This window comes from Eumetopias jubatus, unplaced genomic scaffold, assembly GCF_037043125.1.
Source record: "Eumetopias jubatus isolate StellerSeaLion01/CBP00866 unplaced genomic scaffold, mEumJub1_p1.0 scaffold_15, whole genome shotgun sequence".
Lineage (NCBI taxonomy): Eukaryota > Metazoa > Chordata > Mammalia > Carnivora > Otariidae > Eumetopias > Eumetopias jubatus.
In genome coordinates, this window is record NW_028274821.1 from 42,179,210 (window position 1) to 42,194,731 (window position 15,522).

The 15,522-nt window shown below is 38.2% G+C and overlaps 1 protein-coding gene across 2 annotated transcripts in view; it reads left to right on the forward strand.

Annotated features, from left to right (window-relative positions):
• Nucleotides 1-14,383, forward strand: part of CCDC171 (coiled-coil domain containing 171) — a 314,512-nt gene extending 300,129 nt beyond the window's left edge. For both annotated transcript variants that reach the window (XM_028107327.1, XM_088018937.1), the window contains one exon: nt 11,952-14,383. In XM_028107327.1, the coding sequence (XP_027963128.1) occupies nt 11,952-12,164 (213 nt within the window). In that variant the 3' untranslated portion in view covers nt 12,165-14,383. The remainder of the gene's footprint in view (nt 1-11,951) is intronic.
• Nucleotides 14,384-15,522: the final 1,139 nt, after the last annotated feature.

Consider the following 15,522-nt stretch of genomic DNA (forward strand, 5'->3'; position numbering starts at 1 on the left):
AAACTGAAAGAAGTGTTTTATGACAGACATGGTGAGACACCGGGTCCATCAGAGTTGTCATGGTTTTCAGGTGACACGGGGAGGGGTGGGCATAGGGACATCACCCATATGGCACAGTGAGCCGGCTGATACATTGGAGGCAGCAGCGAGGGGAGGGACTCCGGACACCCAGCAACTCTTGATGGGGACTGTGCAAGGTATTTGAGGTCTGGTGTGAGCAAGTCAGGGAAGAACCAGGGAAATGTAACTCATTCCTGGAACCTTGTCTATATCCACAGAACAATGAGGCTTGTAAACTCCCAGTGCCCTGCCCATCAAAACTTAACACTACAAAAAATAGCAGTTGTGTTGTTATATAGTATATCGGCAAATTATTAGTTAAGGAGACTAGCTCCAGAGTCAGATTAGTTAAGGACAGTGTGAGCTCCCCTGAGGACAGACAGTTTTTGTGTGTGTAATTCGCTGCTCTATCCCAGGACCTAGAACAGTATCTGGCACCTTGTAGGCACTCGATAGATATTTCTTGAAAGAATTAATGAATAACGCTGATAGGATACTAATGGTGGATGTGGGTTTAGATATGTTTTATGCATTATGCAAGCATGGGGAAAATCTATCATATGGAATTGAAAATGTAGGGAATGGATCCCTGAAATGTAATCTGTAGGTATATTATTTTGGAATTTTGTGGTTGCTGTATTATTCTTGCAGTTCTATAGGATGTTCTCCCTAGAGATATGGGTTTGGTTTGAGAGTGCTGGAAATGGCCCGCTTCTATCAGAAATAACATTCCTGCCTATCATGTAAAGGAAATGTCATTGCCAGCTAAGTGATTTGCTTTGCAACATACTCCCCAGTGCTTGCTGTGATTTGAAGGCATTCCACAGATGTGAACCCCAGATCGCGTGATTTGTTTTACATCTGAAGTGCCTCTCTCTCACTGGGAGATAGAGAGACCATGGTCTTTTAACGGAAGACAACCAGCCACTTCAGAAAGGCTCGGCCATAGCACCAGTTGAAGGGAGTGAAGACTGCAGCATTCTGTGAAGAACTGCTAGAAATTTTAGGTGTGATGTAGTAGAGTGAGGGAACATAAAACACCAGTGGAAGGGGGGCCATGGGAAAAAATGAGTTTCAAATTTCAAAATGTGGGTTTATTGCTAATTTTGTTGAGGTATGTGATTGACAGATACAATGTCAGTAAGATTTAGGAAAGTCATCTCTTTCAAACAACTTTAAGTTTTAGACGATTCTTCCCTTTTCCTCTTTACCTGAGTGCATGGTCATAATTCCACCCGGGGAAAAAACATACTGCTAAAAGGTCTAAATTTATAGCTTTCAGATTATTATTAAATTTTTGACATTGAATCAAAAAGGTATAGAAGTTTAAGAGGAAATTCTTGAGTAATGAAAAAGTGGTCAGAACACTTCTGCCTAATGGTTCCCAGATAGAGTGTGACATGTGTACATTCTGACCACAGAAGTTGTAATTTGGCAGCTGGAAGGGCTGTTTGGAATAAAATGAAGGCACACAAGTTGTAAGTAGCCACTCTACATAAGGAGTTGCTTTCGTGCGGAGTAGAGAGACAAGTCACTCCGTATAATTATTTGTGTTTGCTCAGTGCGAGACTGTGGCTATGGGATAGATACAGTAGATGCTGAAATAGGAAAGTGGTCGCAGCTAAATTAAGACCTTTTCAAAACTTGCAAAACATTTAGTTAAAGACCTACCCTCTGAGGCCTTTAACCAATTACATTTTCATTTTGACTGCACATTTCAGAGTCATAACTGTACTAAAATATGGGTTTCAGTATATATAAAATTAGTCTTTTTTAATAAAAGGTTTTGGTTATAAAAGTAAGGCATGCTTATTGTAGATAATTTGGAAAATACAGAAGTTTTGGGAAAAAATGCCAACAATTCCAATAAGTCAAAGAAAGTTATCGTATGTGATTATGTGAATCACCTTTTTACATATATGGTCTAACTCAGGGGTTGGCAAAGTTTGAAGCCTATGGGCCATATCCACCTGCCACCTGTTTTTGTATAGCCTGCAAGCTAGGAATGGTTTTTACATTTTTAAATGGTTGAAAAGAAAGAAAAAGAAGAATATTTCATGATGTGAAAATTATGTGAAATCCAAATTTCAGTGCTCATGAATAAAATTTTATTGGAACATGGGCTGCTAATTCATTTGCATATCTTCTATGGCTGCATTTGGGTGACAATGGCAGGATTTAGTAGTTGCAACAGAGAACGTATGGCCTGTAAAACGTGAATTATTATTTGACCCTTTACAGAAAAATTTTCTGACCCCTTGTTCAACTTAAGCATTTGTCCATGTTATCTGTAAGTTCATAACCGTAAATTTTATAGCTGTATAGTATTCCGTCAAGTGGCTGTAGCTTACTTAAAGATACTTTAGTAAGTAAGTAAGATGAAGACGTTGTTGAGTATGGGTTTATTTCCAATTTTTGTCTGTTAGTACTGATATAAGGAACATAGTCATAAATGGAATTGTCAGATCTAGTGGTATTACCCATTTAAGGCAGCTGCCAAATTACAGTCCAAGTGGTTCTATCAATTTATACAATCACTACCAATTTATAAATGCCTGTTTCATAATGCCTTCACTAACATTTAGTATCATAATTTTTTAAAGTTCAGTTTTGATTGGCAACAAATAAATACCTTTTTACTTTCCATTTTTGATGATTCTTGGAGGTTACCATTTTTTCCCACTTATTTGTTAATCAGCTATAGTTTTACTTTTGCAAACTGCCAGTTTCATAACCTTTGCTCATGATTCAAAGAGTTGTTTTTTTTAAGATTTTATTTAGAGAGGGAGAGAGAGAGCAAGTGAGAGAGAGAGAGCACGAGTAAGGGAGAGGGGCGGAGGCAGAGGGAGAAGCAGACTCCCTGCTGAGCAGGGAGCCCAGTGCGGGGCTCGATCCCAGGACCCGGGATCATGACTCAAGCCAAAGACAGATGCTTAACCCCCTAAGCCACCGAGGCGCCCCGGTTCAAATAGTTTTAAATATAAAAACCATGGAAAGAAAATTTTGAACTTTCAAAGCTTTTTTCCCCCCTCATCCACACTCCAAAGATAATGAACACTTTCTTGTGATTCCTTTTTTAGAAAGAAAAATAGGTATACATATGCCTGTGTGTGTCTTCTATTTATTTTTAAAATACAAGTGGGTTCTCTCTATCCACACACATAATTTCAAACCTTCTTTTTTCACTTAGACATATTTATATATTATATGTTTACATATTCACCTTACTTTTTTTTGATGGTTGTATTCTATGGTTGTTTCGTACTTCACTTGAATAGCACTCGGTTGGATGGATCCTTTAGTTTTACTTAAAAACTGTTTTTCTGTAAAAAAACAAAAATGCTCAATGAACACATCTATCTGCTTACCTTGGTGAACTTTTGTGAGTGAGAAGAAATGCCCTAGCGGTGGAATTGCTGGATCAATGGTCAGGTACATTTAAAATTCTGTCTTCCAGATAGGTTGCACTAAGCTTGGCATCCTTGCCTATGTGGTCTGAGCTTGTCTCTCAGCAGTGGGTATCATCAGACATCTAAATTTTTGCCTATCTAATATGTGAAATGTCGTCTTCATTGGCATGTTTTGTGTTGCGTCTCTCTCTCTCTCTTTAAAGATTTTATTTATTTATTTATTCATTTATTTATTTGAGAGAGAGTGAGAGTGCACACGCGCCAGAGCCCTCACCAGCTGGGGAAAGGAGCAGAGAGAGAGAGAGAGGGAGAATCTCGAGCAGACTCCACTCTGAGCAGGGAGCCTGACCTGGGGCTTGATCCCAGGACCTGAGATCATGACCTGAGCTGAAATTGAGAGTCAGACGCTTAACCGACTGAGCTACCCAGGTGCCCCTTGTGTTGCATTTTTTAAATTATGAATGAGGTTTAACATTTTTTCATGTTTATTGGTTATTGTATTCCTCCCTTTCCAACCAAAAGGCCAATTTATGTCTGAGGCAGAGGCTGCTAGTGGTTCCCTGAGATCTGTTTTCTCTTTGTTTCTTAGTAATAAAACTTCTGAATATTACCTGGGTCACTCGGCGGAGAAAGTTACATTCCTGATATCCCTGAAGTTTAATTAGATATGTAACCCAAGTTCTGACCAATGGGATGTAAGCAAAAGTGTTGTGATTTTAGGAAGTGTCTTTAAATGTAAATGGTGCCTTCTTCTCGTCTTTGTCCTCCTTTCTTCTGCCTAGAATGCAGACATAGGGCTGGAACGGAAGCAATTATTTTGGGCCCTGAGGTGGAAGGCACATACTGAGGCTGTGGAGCCCAACGTAGAGGCAGTTTGGGTTCCTTTTTTGTTTTTTGTTTTTGTTTTTTTGTTTGGATTCCTGATAACTTCAGTCATATCAGAGACAAATAAACTATCTTATTTAAGCCACTGACATTTTGGGTTTTCTGTTACAGCTAAACCCAATCTTAATACTAGACTATCCTTAGCCTGCTTTCTAATTAGGTTCTCTTTTTTCTTCAGTTGCATGAACCTGTTGTCAATTAAGAAAATCACTCTAGGGGCACCTGGGTGGCTCAGTCAGTTGAGCGACTGCCTTTGGCTCAGGTCATGATCCCGGGGTCCTGGGATCGAGCCCCGCATCGGACTCCCTGCTCCGCGGGGACTCTGCTTCTCCCTCTCCCTCTGCTGCTCCCCCTACTTGTGCTCTCTCTCTCTGTCAAATAAATAAATAAATAAATAAACAAACAAACAAATAAATAAATAAATAAAATCTTAAAAAAAAAGAAAGTCACTCTTATGGCCATCATGTGTGTTACACTATGTTTATCCGTTATCATTTCAGTTTTTCAGTGGCATTTTTTCTAAATAGTATGCCCAAGTTTTTATTTATTCAGTTTTTGTACCTTTGTATATACTTGGGTGTATGGATATATTTACATTTCAAATTCCCTCTGAATTTTTTGCAACTACATTTTTCTAAGACACAGAGGAAAAAATGGCCACCTTTGCATTTTTCTGACCATTTCTGGCATTCCTACCATCAGGTGTATCAGAATTACCAGGGTGGGAGCAGGCTGGGAGGCAGGGTTGGGAAAGAAAGAAGGAAAAGAAAGAACAAAAGCTATCTGGGAAAATCCTTCGACTCTTTTTCCAACCTCAGTCATGTCAGGAAATCTAAACATCCAAGAGAAGAAAATGGGAATTGTTATCTTGTCAGGCACAAGACATCTTTAAAGTAATTTAAAATTAAAGTTTAGATGCTCGAGTGTAATTTAAAACTTCAGTGCTGAATTTTATCTCTGAATATAACAACAAATAAGCTCCTTTGGTGAAAGGCTAGAACTTTTATTTTATGTAAATGCTATAAAATCTATTTATTTACTCCAGTACCATGGATATTCAAATGTGGGACTATAATAAAATATGTTATCAAAAATATAAACATTTATTTTTAGCCTCTAGTACAATCTATGTACTTTTATTTCCCAGCTGCACAGGGATTTGTTGAGCCATTGCTGTGTTTATGAAACAGTTCTGGTTATAAAATAAGCCTGAGGCTGTCTTCTTTGGGCAGCATGATAAGGTAGTGGTCAAGCATTAGGGGAGAAGAATCAGAAGGATCAAGCGTCACATCTTTTTCTACCACGTTCCAAGCTGTGCAACATGGAGCAATTTATTCTATTCTCTCAGCCCCAGTCTTTCAACTGCAAAATGAGGGTAACAGTAGTACTTTCTCATTGAGTTGTTGTGAGAATCGAGATAATGTCTATAAAGCTAAACCTAGCACAGGGCCAGACACATATGCCCAATACATGTTAGCTATAATTATAAATTTGGAATTTGTTATCATCTGAGAAGAGGAGAAGGAGAGGGGAAGAAGGAGAGCTACTGAATGCTCTGCCTTTTGTGTCTATTATTTCATTTAATCCTTATAACAACCCTAGGAGGGATTATTCTTCCTATGTCACAGAGGATGCAGATGGCCACAGGCTCAGTAATTTGTCAAAGGTCACATGGTTAATACATGGCAGGATCAAGTGTGGAGCCCAAGGTCTCTCCAACTTCAGAGTCATATCCTTTCCACTACACTGTGCTGCTTTGAATTGGGGCAAAATCTGTATCTACATGAAATGACCAAATACCAATAGGAGGCCAACCTGAGTGATTTGTTCATCAGAAATCTTATTTAGCCCCAGATACTCTGCTAAGTGCTAGGCATACAAAGTCCCGAATCCATTGCATCGGGTGCTCAGAGTTTTGTAGGGGAGTTATCAGTGCATACAAATAAGTAAAAATAGAAAAACAGATGCTCATGAGGGAATATAAAAGTGTAACTGGGTGTCACAGCTCACTGAGGTTAGGGAAGGGCGGGATGGGGATCCGGAAAGGCCTCACAAAGAGGGAAATGTTGAGCAGAGTCTGAAAGGTGGGGGGAGCACTCCCCCACGAAGGACAGAAGGATACTCTGGGCAGCGGACAGGTAGGGAGCGGGTGTGAAGCATGGGGGCATCGTGTGTAGGGGACGCACAATTCCATGCGATTGGATTGTGGAGTACAAGGGAGGAAATGGTAGATGAGGCTGGACAGGGAAGCAAAGAGCTGCACAGCCCCATGGCCAAGGATGTGCTTAGAGGGAGGCACGAAGAATCAAGGCTGCTAGGCCAATTTCTCTGCCACATTAATCGAGTGGTCAAGGCTGATTTTGAACCAGATAGGTCGACTTTAGGGCTCTAGCTCTTGAACCAATGTTGAATGTCTACATGAGGGCAAAATTGTTGTGACGTGAATCAAGTATGTTACTAATATCTTCTATCTCTCTTTTCTATTTGCTTCTATCTCTACAGTTGCCCTGCCTTCTTAATCTCTAGGTTTAAGGCCTCTTAGGTTGTTCTGTATCTAGAGACTCCTTTACTCCATTGACTCACATATCCCTGCATGTCTTGATGTCAGTGAGCTAAAGAGCCAAACTGGTCTGCACTAAGATTTCATGACTTACAAGGAAAAGAATGCATAAAATATTCCTACAGCTTTGGCGTTGGTAACCCAAAGTTAGGATTGGTAACCACAAGGAATAAATATTTAATGATGTGATAGCAGGTGTATGTATATGTTTATGTATGCACACATATGTATGTGTATGTATATATATAATGTATGGATGTGAATGCACATAGCAAGTGCATATAATACACCCACACAAATATTTATCAAGTTCAAGTTATATGTATGTATCAAGTGCATGTTATATGTATATATATCGGGTATATAAGGGGCCATTCCACAAGAGAAAACTATATATGTGATTATTGCCAATTTTGTGCAGACCACAGTGTCCTATGACGCCAACATGGCAGAAATGGAAGATAGACAGGTAGAATTTGGTTAACTAACTCGAAGTCTTTGGAAGGAGGAAGACTCTGTGATACTGAGTCTGGAGACTCTAGTGGTAAGAACACATTAGCAGCTAAAGTAGCAATGGTGAGTGAGCCTCATTAGAAGGCCCTCTGGTGAGTACTTTGATTCCTTTGTCAGTTTATGTGTGGCTGCACACCCTACTTAAAACCAGGTCAATAATTTACAGAGCTTAAGACATCATCATGGAGGTCAAAGTTATAAAAAAGGTACTACAGAATTTAATTGAATGAACCCACATCATCTAAACTGTGGCTAATCTTGTTATTTATGTGACTTTAAAAAAAAGATTTTATTTATTTGTTTGTCAGAGAGAGAGAGAGCACAAGTAGGGGGAATGGCAGAGGGAGAGGGAGAAGCAGGCTTCCCGCTGAGCAGGGAGCCTGATGCGGGACTCGATCCCAGGACCCTGGGATCATGACCTGAGCCAAAGGCAGCCACTTAACCGACTCAGCCACCCAGGTGTCCCTCTGTGCAACTTAAAAAAAAAAAACCGTGTGCAATGTGCATTTCTCCTCTCTATGTCCCCTCAAAATCTGAAGTACTGTATTTGGGTTAACATCATCCACAAAAGTTGGGCATTAACATTATGTCATATGCCATCATGCATGGAATTATGTGGATCTGTAGAACTTCAGAGCTGTAAAGGGTGTAGCTCCTTATTTTATAGGCAAGGGATGTGATACGTGGATGGACTAATTCCCATGGCAAAAATGGCCCAGCTAGACTGGAACAGAAGTGGGAGAGAAGACTGTAGTCGTTGGCTCTCCAGTCCAGGACTCCCACTATGTGCCTGGCAGAACTGCCATGTAGTAGCATCCGGCTTACTAAATCACATCACCACGCACTTTTCAGAATACTAGATTCCAGAAGACTTAACTCGATCATATATGCCACATGGGAGACAAATAGTTTGGTGTCATCTGTTCAGAAGCCTTGATCTGCAAAATGGCTTTCATTTATAGACAACTTACTGAGTGATTATCACATTATTAGACTAATGCTTTATTTACTCTTTTTGTTGGGAAAACACTCTTGGAAAACTAAGGTATTAAGGCCTTGAAAAATAGCTATTAGACGTGTCCAATAACTCTATTTCATAAAAATTTTTAAATGCAGAAATGTAGTGAACACATTCTGTATTGTGAATATATATTTAGCTGATGGACTGTAACAGTTCAAATAGAATCATTTACAGCTTATTGAGTAAATAAAAGTGCTTCCATAAAGATTCACATGACACCTACCTTTTATTTCAGGTAACTAATCTCTTTTTGAGAAATTGCTTAAATTTAGATTTACATGAGAGAGTACCAGAACACCTCAGCAGTTTAAAAAGTAATTCAAATGACCATGGGCTTTACAGATTTAAAATGTAAGATCAGGCAGTGAATATTAACTTTTAATGGTCTCTGATAAAAAAGTTATTTAACTGTCTTTTACTCTCTGTGTTATATTAAAAGTGTTATGATATATTTCTGGATACTATTTGTAACAAGAGAAAAGAGTGCGTATTTACTTTTTCTTTTCATGGTGAAAGGTTTTTTTTTTAAACATATAATGTATTATTTGTTTCAGGGGTGCAGGTCTGTGATTCATCAATCTTATATAATACCCAGTGCTCATTACAACACACACCCTCCCCAATGTCCATCAGCTCATCCCCCAACTCACCTCCCCTCGTTTTTTTTTAACATCACATTCTCAAACCAAGATTTCACCAGAATTTTTGCTGGCTTGTTTACAAGCTATTAAGTGACTTAAAATCAGATTCCCCCCGCCATTTCATGAAAAAAAAAAAAAAACTTTCTAGCAGTGTATGGAGTATAGCAAATTATCCTACTAGCAAAAAGAAGAAAAATGTGTTTTCATTTACACAAAAGTAAATCTGTTTACTTGGTGGAGGGCATATCTTTTGGGGGTGCAAATCTTAAAAAAAAACCTCTTTTTTTAAAGTTATTTTCCATGGCTAGAACATAAAAGGTCAGAAGGTAGCATGCAAAAAGTGAGAGTCTTATCTGAAATACTAGGGAAATACCCAACATCCCATTTCAAGACGATTTAGTTAAAAAAAATGTTATATTAGATGAAAAGATGCTTTCGGTCAACCTGGTGGAAAGTAGACATATTAAAAAGTTAAGGTGAGAGGGCATCTGGGTGGCTCAGTTGGTTAAGCGACTGCCTTCGGCTCAGGTCATGATCCTGGAGTCCCGGGATCGAGTCCCCCATTGGGCTCCCTGCTCAGCAGGGAGTCTGCTTCTCCCTCTGACCCTCCCCTGTCTCATGTTCTCTCTCTCTATCTCATTCTCTCTCTCAAATAAATAAATAAAATCTTAAAAAAAAAAGTTAAGGTGAGAAAGGGCAAAAGAGGACCCCCCTTGTAGAGTGCCAAGATCCATCGAATATTAAGGAGAAACGAGCAGTTAGAGGCCTTCCCTAAAGGACAGTCTCCCTAATATGTAATGTGCTAGGTTGATGGGATCACGAGAACAAAAAAGGAAACTTCAAGAACAGAATATAGGTTGGAGTAAATCATGTATACCTTTAATATTGCCAACAGGAGTGACTGGTCAGTGTGGCACGGTTCTCTTGCTCTAGTCGAAGGCATCAGAACAAAATACCCTCAGAGACTCCTTGACCTTCCTTGGTCCGCTTTTGCACACTCTTCTCTTTTTGTGTATAGTTTTCTTAGACCAGAACTTGAGATATAAAGATGTGACAACAAATTTTGAAGCCTCACCTGACAGTTTTCTTTTATCATAATAAAGAATACTGTGGCTATCCCTAAATTTTATTAAGAAGAAAATCAGGCCCCACCATCTCCTGCCTTTTTGGGACTCCCTTTGCCCTCAGGTCTGACAGAAGGAGAAGTTAGTAGACAGCACTAGAGTCTTGATAGAAGCAAAATTAATCAGGTAATGGTGCTGCCCATTCCAACATGCAGAAAAAAAAATTAGAAAAGGTGATTCTAGGAGCCATAAAAGGGCAGGAATCTGCAACTCCAGCCTCGGATGGAATGAGATGCCTCTCTCTGTTTAGGGTCCAATATTCCAGGTTTGCAAAGGAAACCTTATCAGCGTTGCTAATCAGGGTCAACGCCTGATCTCAGGATGTCTTTTCCTTCCATTGGGATAAGCTAATCCCTCTCCTTCGTAAAGTCATTCGAGTGGTCATTTTAGGTGTTTTTTTTTTTTTTAACTTCCAGCATAAAAAGGGATGATTTCTGTCAGCTCTAGGCTTGTAGTGGAGTATCAAGAAATCAAAAGAACAGAGATCAAAGAAAATTGCTGAACTAGGTGTTAGATGCAGCCATTGATTTTTCTCCAATTGTAGTTAAAAAAAATCCACAAAAATGGTAACATATACAACAGTTGCATTGCTGATACTTTCCTAAAACCACTGATGGCTTCCCTCTTGTTTTCACATGTTTGAGTGGTTTTGTAGAATGTGACATAACAAAGCAGGTTCTTATAGTTCATGCGATTTTATTGCCAAAACTGTAAGAGAATCTGCCAAAAAGAGGTTGTTTTTTTTTTTTTAAAAACTCTGCAATGTAAAGTGTGGTTTTTAATGGAGACACTTATGACTAGACTTACTATCTCAAGAACATTTATTTGTTGGGAATCTGGAAAATTCTGTCATACAATTGATCAGTAGTTACTATCAATAAGTGTCATAAAATAATAGCACCTATCTGCTTTACTGGTAAGACTTCATTCATGTTAAATGTTAACTACTGATTATCAGTGTTACTGAAGGCTTCATCAAAATATTAATTCTGTTTTCCAGTACATCGTGGATGTGTGGATATCCTTGATTTCACTTCTAGTAGTTTCTGGATACCAGTATAATGTTTTAAAATATGTGGCAAATAGTTTTTCATGTTGCAATCCCATGTTTTGATACACAATTTCCAAATACTTTCAGGAGAACAGTTTTTATTGAAATAGAGCGGTGGCATTATTATCAAAGGAAAAGGCAAAAAAGTTCATTTGCCTGGCATTTTGTATCTCGTTGTGCTATCTCCTAGAGGTCACTAGAATTTACTTATTTTTCTCTGTGCTGTATTTGTCAATTAAATGAGTCCAGCTGATAGATTTTAAAAACATAAATACCCACAGTTCATGTTCTCAGCAGTCGGATCTTCCATGTTATATAGCACATATTATAGAGCATAATGAAATAAACACTCTTAGCATTGGCTTCTGGAGATTGCCTGTGGCAGGAGATGCAAAAATGCCTGATTGCACTGACTCTTTGATGCAATAACTTTATAAAAGTTTTATACAATGTTTCAGTGTTTAGACAAACTCCGGAAAGGTTCATGACATCGGACACTTTAGAAGGGATTCAATCATGCTTGGAAAATAATTTACTATTTATATATTATCATACCGATAATGGCAGAATTAAAAATGGCATCTCCACCCCATCTTGTATCATGATTATTACTGTGTCTGGTTTTCGATTCTGTTTCAGAGTTTTCAACTCTATGTTTATTTGTTTTTTTCTTCTTCATATTGTAGCTAGGATCACGAGACCATTCAAATCTCTCCATTCCTTCAAGAGCTGCTCTTCCCGTGGAAGCAGTTGGTGTGGGGGATTTCTTGCCATTGCAAGCTGAACTGGATACAACTTACACTTTCTTGAAGGAGACATTGATAAATCCGCTGACGTCATCTCACCCCTCTCCAGCGACTATGTCTGCTAATGCCAAACGACCAACTCAGATTGGATAATGACTTTATGAAATAAAAAAAAAAAAAGGCAGGAAGAGTTAACAGCACAATTAAAATTGTTTTGAAGGGGGTTTTCTTATCAGTTGAATTTTGTTTCAGCACAAATGGCAGTGGGTTTTTAAAAATTGTGTGACATCTTGATGTGTGCAGGTACCTATGTCTCCTTGAATAATGAAATAACCAACTTTTTTTCTTCTAAGTTTTATTTATGATCACACTTGCTCATTTTTATGTAACATATTTTTAAATGTTAAAGAATGACACATTTTGGGTAATTTCCTTCAGACTTAAAAAAATCAATAAGCCATTTTAGTCTCTATCTATCAAAGTTGTTTCATACTTGTCTATTTTAAAGCAGGACCGCAATACTTTAATAGGATTGAAAGAGCTATTTGAAATGTATGCCAATGATTCCTGTCATTTCATGGCAGCCCTGCCATGGTTCACTGAGCCCCCTCTTCTCTCTTGTCAGCTCGGCTGAAGACAAGCATTTAGTTGCAAACTTTAAGCAGGTTGTGCAAAACAGAAATGATGTGACTGCTTCCCCTCCTGCACAATAATGTCACTCCTGGTCAATGTGAGAAGGTCAGGTTGCTCCTTGTAAAGCTACATGATACCACTTGCCCATTTGAACAAGTTAAGTTAACTGCTGAATCTGGTCCCTGCAGGCATTGAAAACTCATCCTTTTATCAAGTCTGCATTTGATGAGAAAGTGGAGCGATCGTGCCGGCAGGATTTCTGTGGTATGGTTAGGCACTTCATAAGGACTGTGCCCACACGAGGAGAGCAGGTGATACGAAATAGTATGAACTGAAAAACTTCAAGGTAACGGCTGTTTTGACCTTCAAAAGAGACTCCTTTTTTGTTTTGGTTGTTGGTAGGACCCAAGAGTGACGCCCATCTTTGATGCTGACAGAATTTAAAACAAGGCCATTGCCCTGCATTTTCTGCCTTGTAGCACACAAAAGTAAAATTGTATGTCAGGCCGAGATGTCGGGGAGCTGACAAGATGCCCCAGTGACATTTCAGCTAGAAAGAGCAAGTGTCTTGCAACCAAGTGGTCAAATATCAAATAATAGGTCAAGCAGGAAGGAGCTGAGTTCTAACCACAAAGAGGTTTCTGGTAACTTACTTGACAAGCTTTTGGGCGCTTTGTGGCTTGACAAAGTGATGTTCTGTTGGGTATCGCTAGACAGACTGTTCTTTATCGCCTTCAGAAGATCAGACATTGACATTGATTAAACTCTTTAACCCTTAAAGGTTAAATCCTTGCAGTTTGCATCATGGTAAGTGAAGAACAAAGAAATATCTGTAATATGTATTTGTTTTTGTATTAATCGTTTAACTCCCCCAGTGCTATTAACTTCTGATGTGAACTGTACTTTCTGACAGAATTTTGATACAAAAATCCATATTTTATATTATTTTTCACAATGGAGTTTTTCATTATGGATACATTTAGAAAATAACAGTATGTATTATGGAATCTATCTTGTCTTGTTTTGACAGTGACATTTGATCCAAATAAGACCCAACTTCTGAGAATTCTTTCTATTGGCCTTGGTAAATAAAATTTGTATACTAACTATTGATGTTATTAGCCAAATTAGCCAAATGATTTTTGCCATCAGAGGTGAAATTATTACTGTCCTACCGTGTAACACAATCCTGTTTCTTACAGTACTGAGCCAGCATAATTAGCTTTAGAAAAATATTTAGAAAGCTGTTTATGTGAGGTAAAATTACATCTTTAACCAAATTTCTGTTAGTTCTTTCCCTGGAATTATTTTCATTAACCATGCCGGGTTTTGAATATTATAGAACATGCCCTGTATAACATAACACGTGTGTGAAATTCCACTCGAAAATTTACTGTAACACAGAAAATGTTATTGATTGTTTTTGTATGGATCATAGAATAATTTCTGCGCATTTCAAAACACTTTCTTCTGTCCTTCCATACAATGATTAAGACATGTCTGTATAGAAATTGATATACAGCTTTGCAGTTCATGTGATGTGACATCCCCTCCAATTCCCACACTATAGTAAAACAGCGTTACCCTGTATCACTTACATGTCTTTGTGTGTGTAGGTTCGTGTTGAATCTGTTTCCAGAGTTTACTAATTTAAGAGGAACGAGAACCTCTGTAAACTTAGCCTTGGGCAGTTCTGGGTTTTTCTTGCCTTCATTTTACCATCTGTTAATGGGATAACACCAAAAATAAATGTATATGTCTCTCCATATATGTGGGTATCTGATTTTACAGATACATTTTATAGTGTAAATTCTGAACCACCAATTCAAAAAGATTATTAAATGAAATCCAATCATGTCACATTTATAACCAACTAGATGCTAAAGGCCAAAGAAACCGAAGGATGAGCCTCCTGAGTGATCATTAGTATTCACTACCAAATATAGTAATTTTTATACCATATGCTTTTTTCCCAGAAGTCAGACCCAGCAGGAGGAGAAGATTTAATGACATATCCTATGGAGATCTGAGAAACTCTAGACTACTTCTGAGCACGTTAGTGACCAATCGCTGCAGATTTGAGATCTGTGTTCTGTTGGCAAGGACGGTTGCTTGATCGGCTTCTTTACCTCCTTAAGAATGATGTATAAAGTAGGCATTTCTCAGGAGAATGACTTCAAATATTTTTGTAAGGGAAAGGAATTTTTCTTTACACCTTAGTATGTGGATTTTCTTGCTAACCTTCTGTGATCTAGAAAAATACTTACATCCTCTGTCACTATTAAAGGTATTCTTAAAGTTATTGTTCTGATATCTACGTCACACTAACTCATTGAAGCTTTGCCTGAATTTTTAATATAAGCATCTTGGAAAAACATAACACAAACCCTGAGGTGTAGGGGATTGTGGCAATTGTCAGTTCAATGATAATTTAAATAGTAGAATGGTAACTATCATTTACCAATGTCTGGCGTTTATTAGACTTAGCAACACTATTTATTTCACATTTATAATATATGCTGTTATCGAGGGCTTAATGAGATCATCACTATTTTCATGTTACTTTATTTACCAGTCATATCTGAATTCATTCCATAGACCATACTGAACAATGGTAAATCGATCCTATTTTGCTGTGCACTTTTTATAAATAAGTCTTTGAATATAAAAGGTGGAAAGTAACCCAGTGAGTAGTAAGCCCAGAGCTGTAACTCCAAAGCCCACCTTATTTCCACAATGCCAGGCCTGCTCAAGAAATAATTAGCACTTTTTGAAGAAGAGAAAATTTTTAAAAATTATCCTGCCCAGTTAGGAATAATTTTGAGAAGTGTGATCTAGATTTATGAAATCTAGATCACGTATCCATTGATTAGACAAG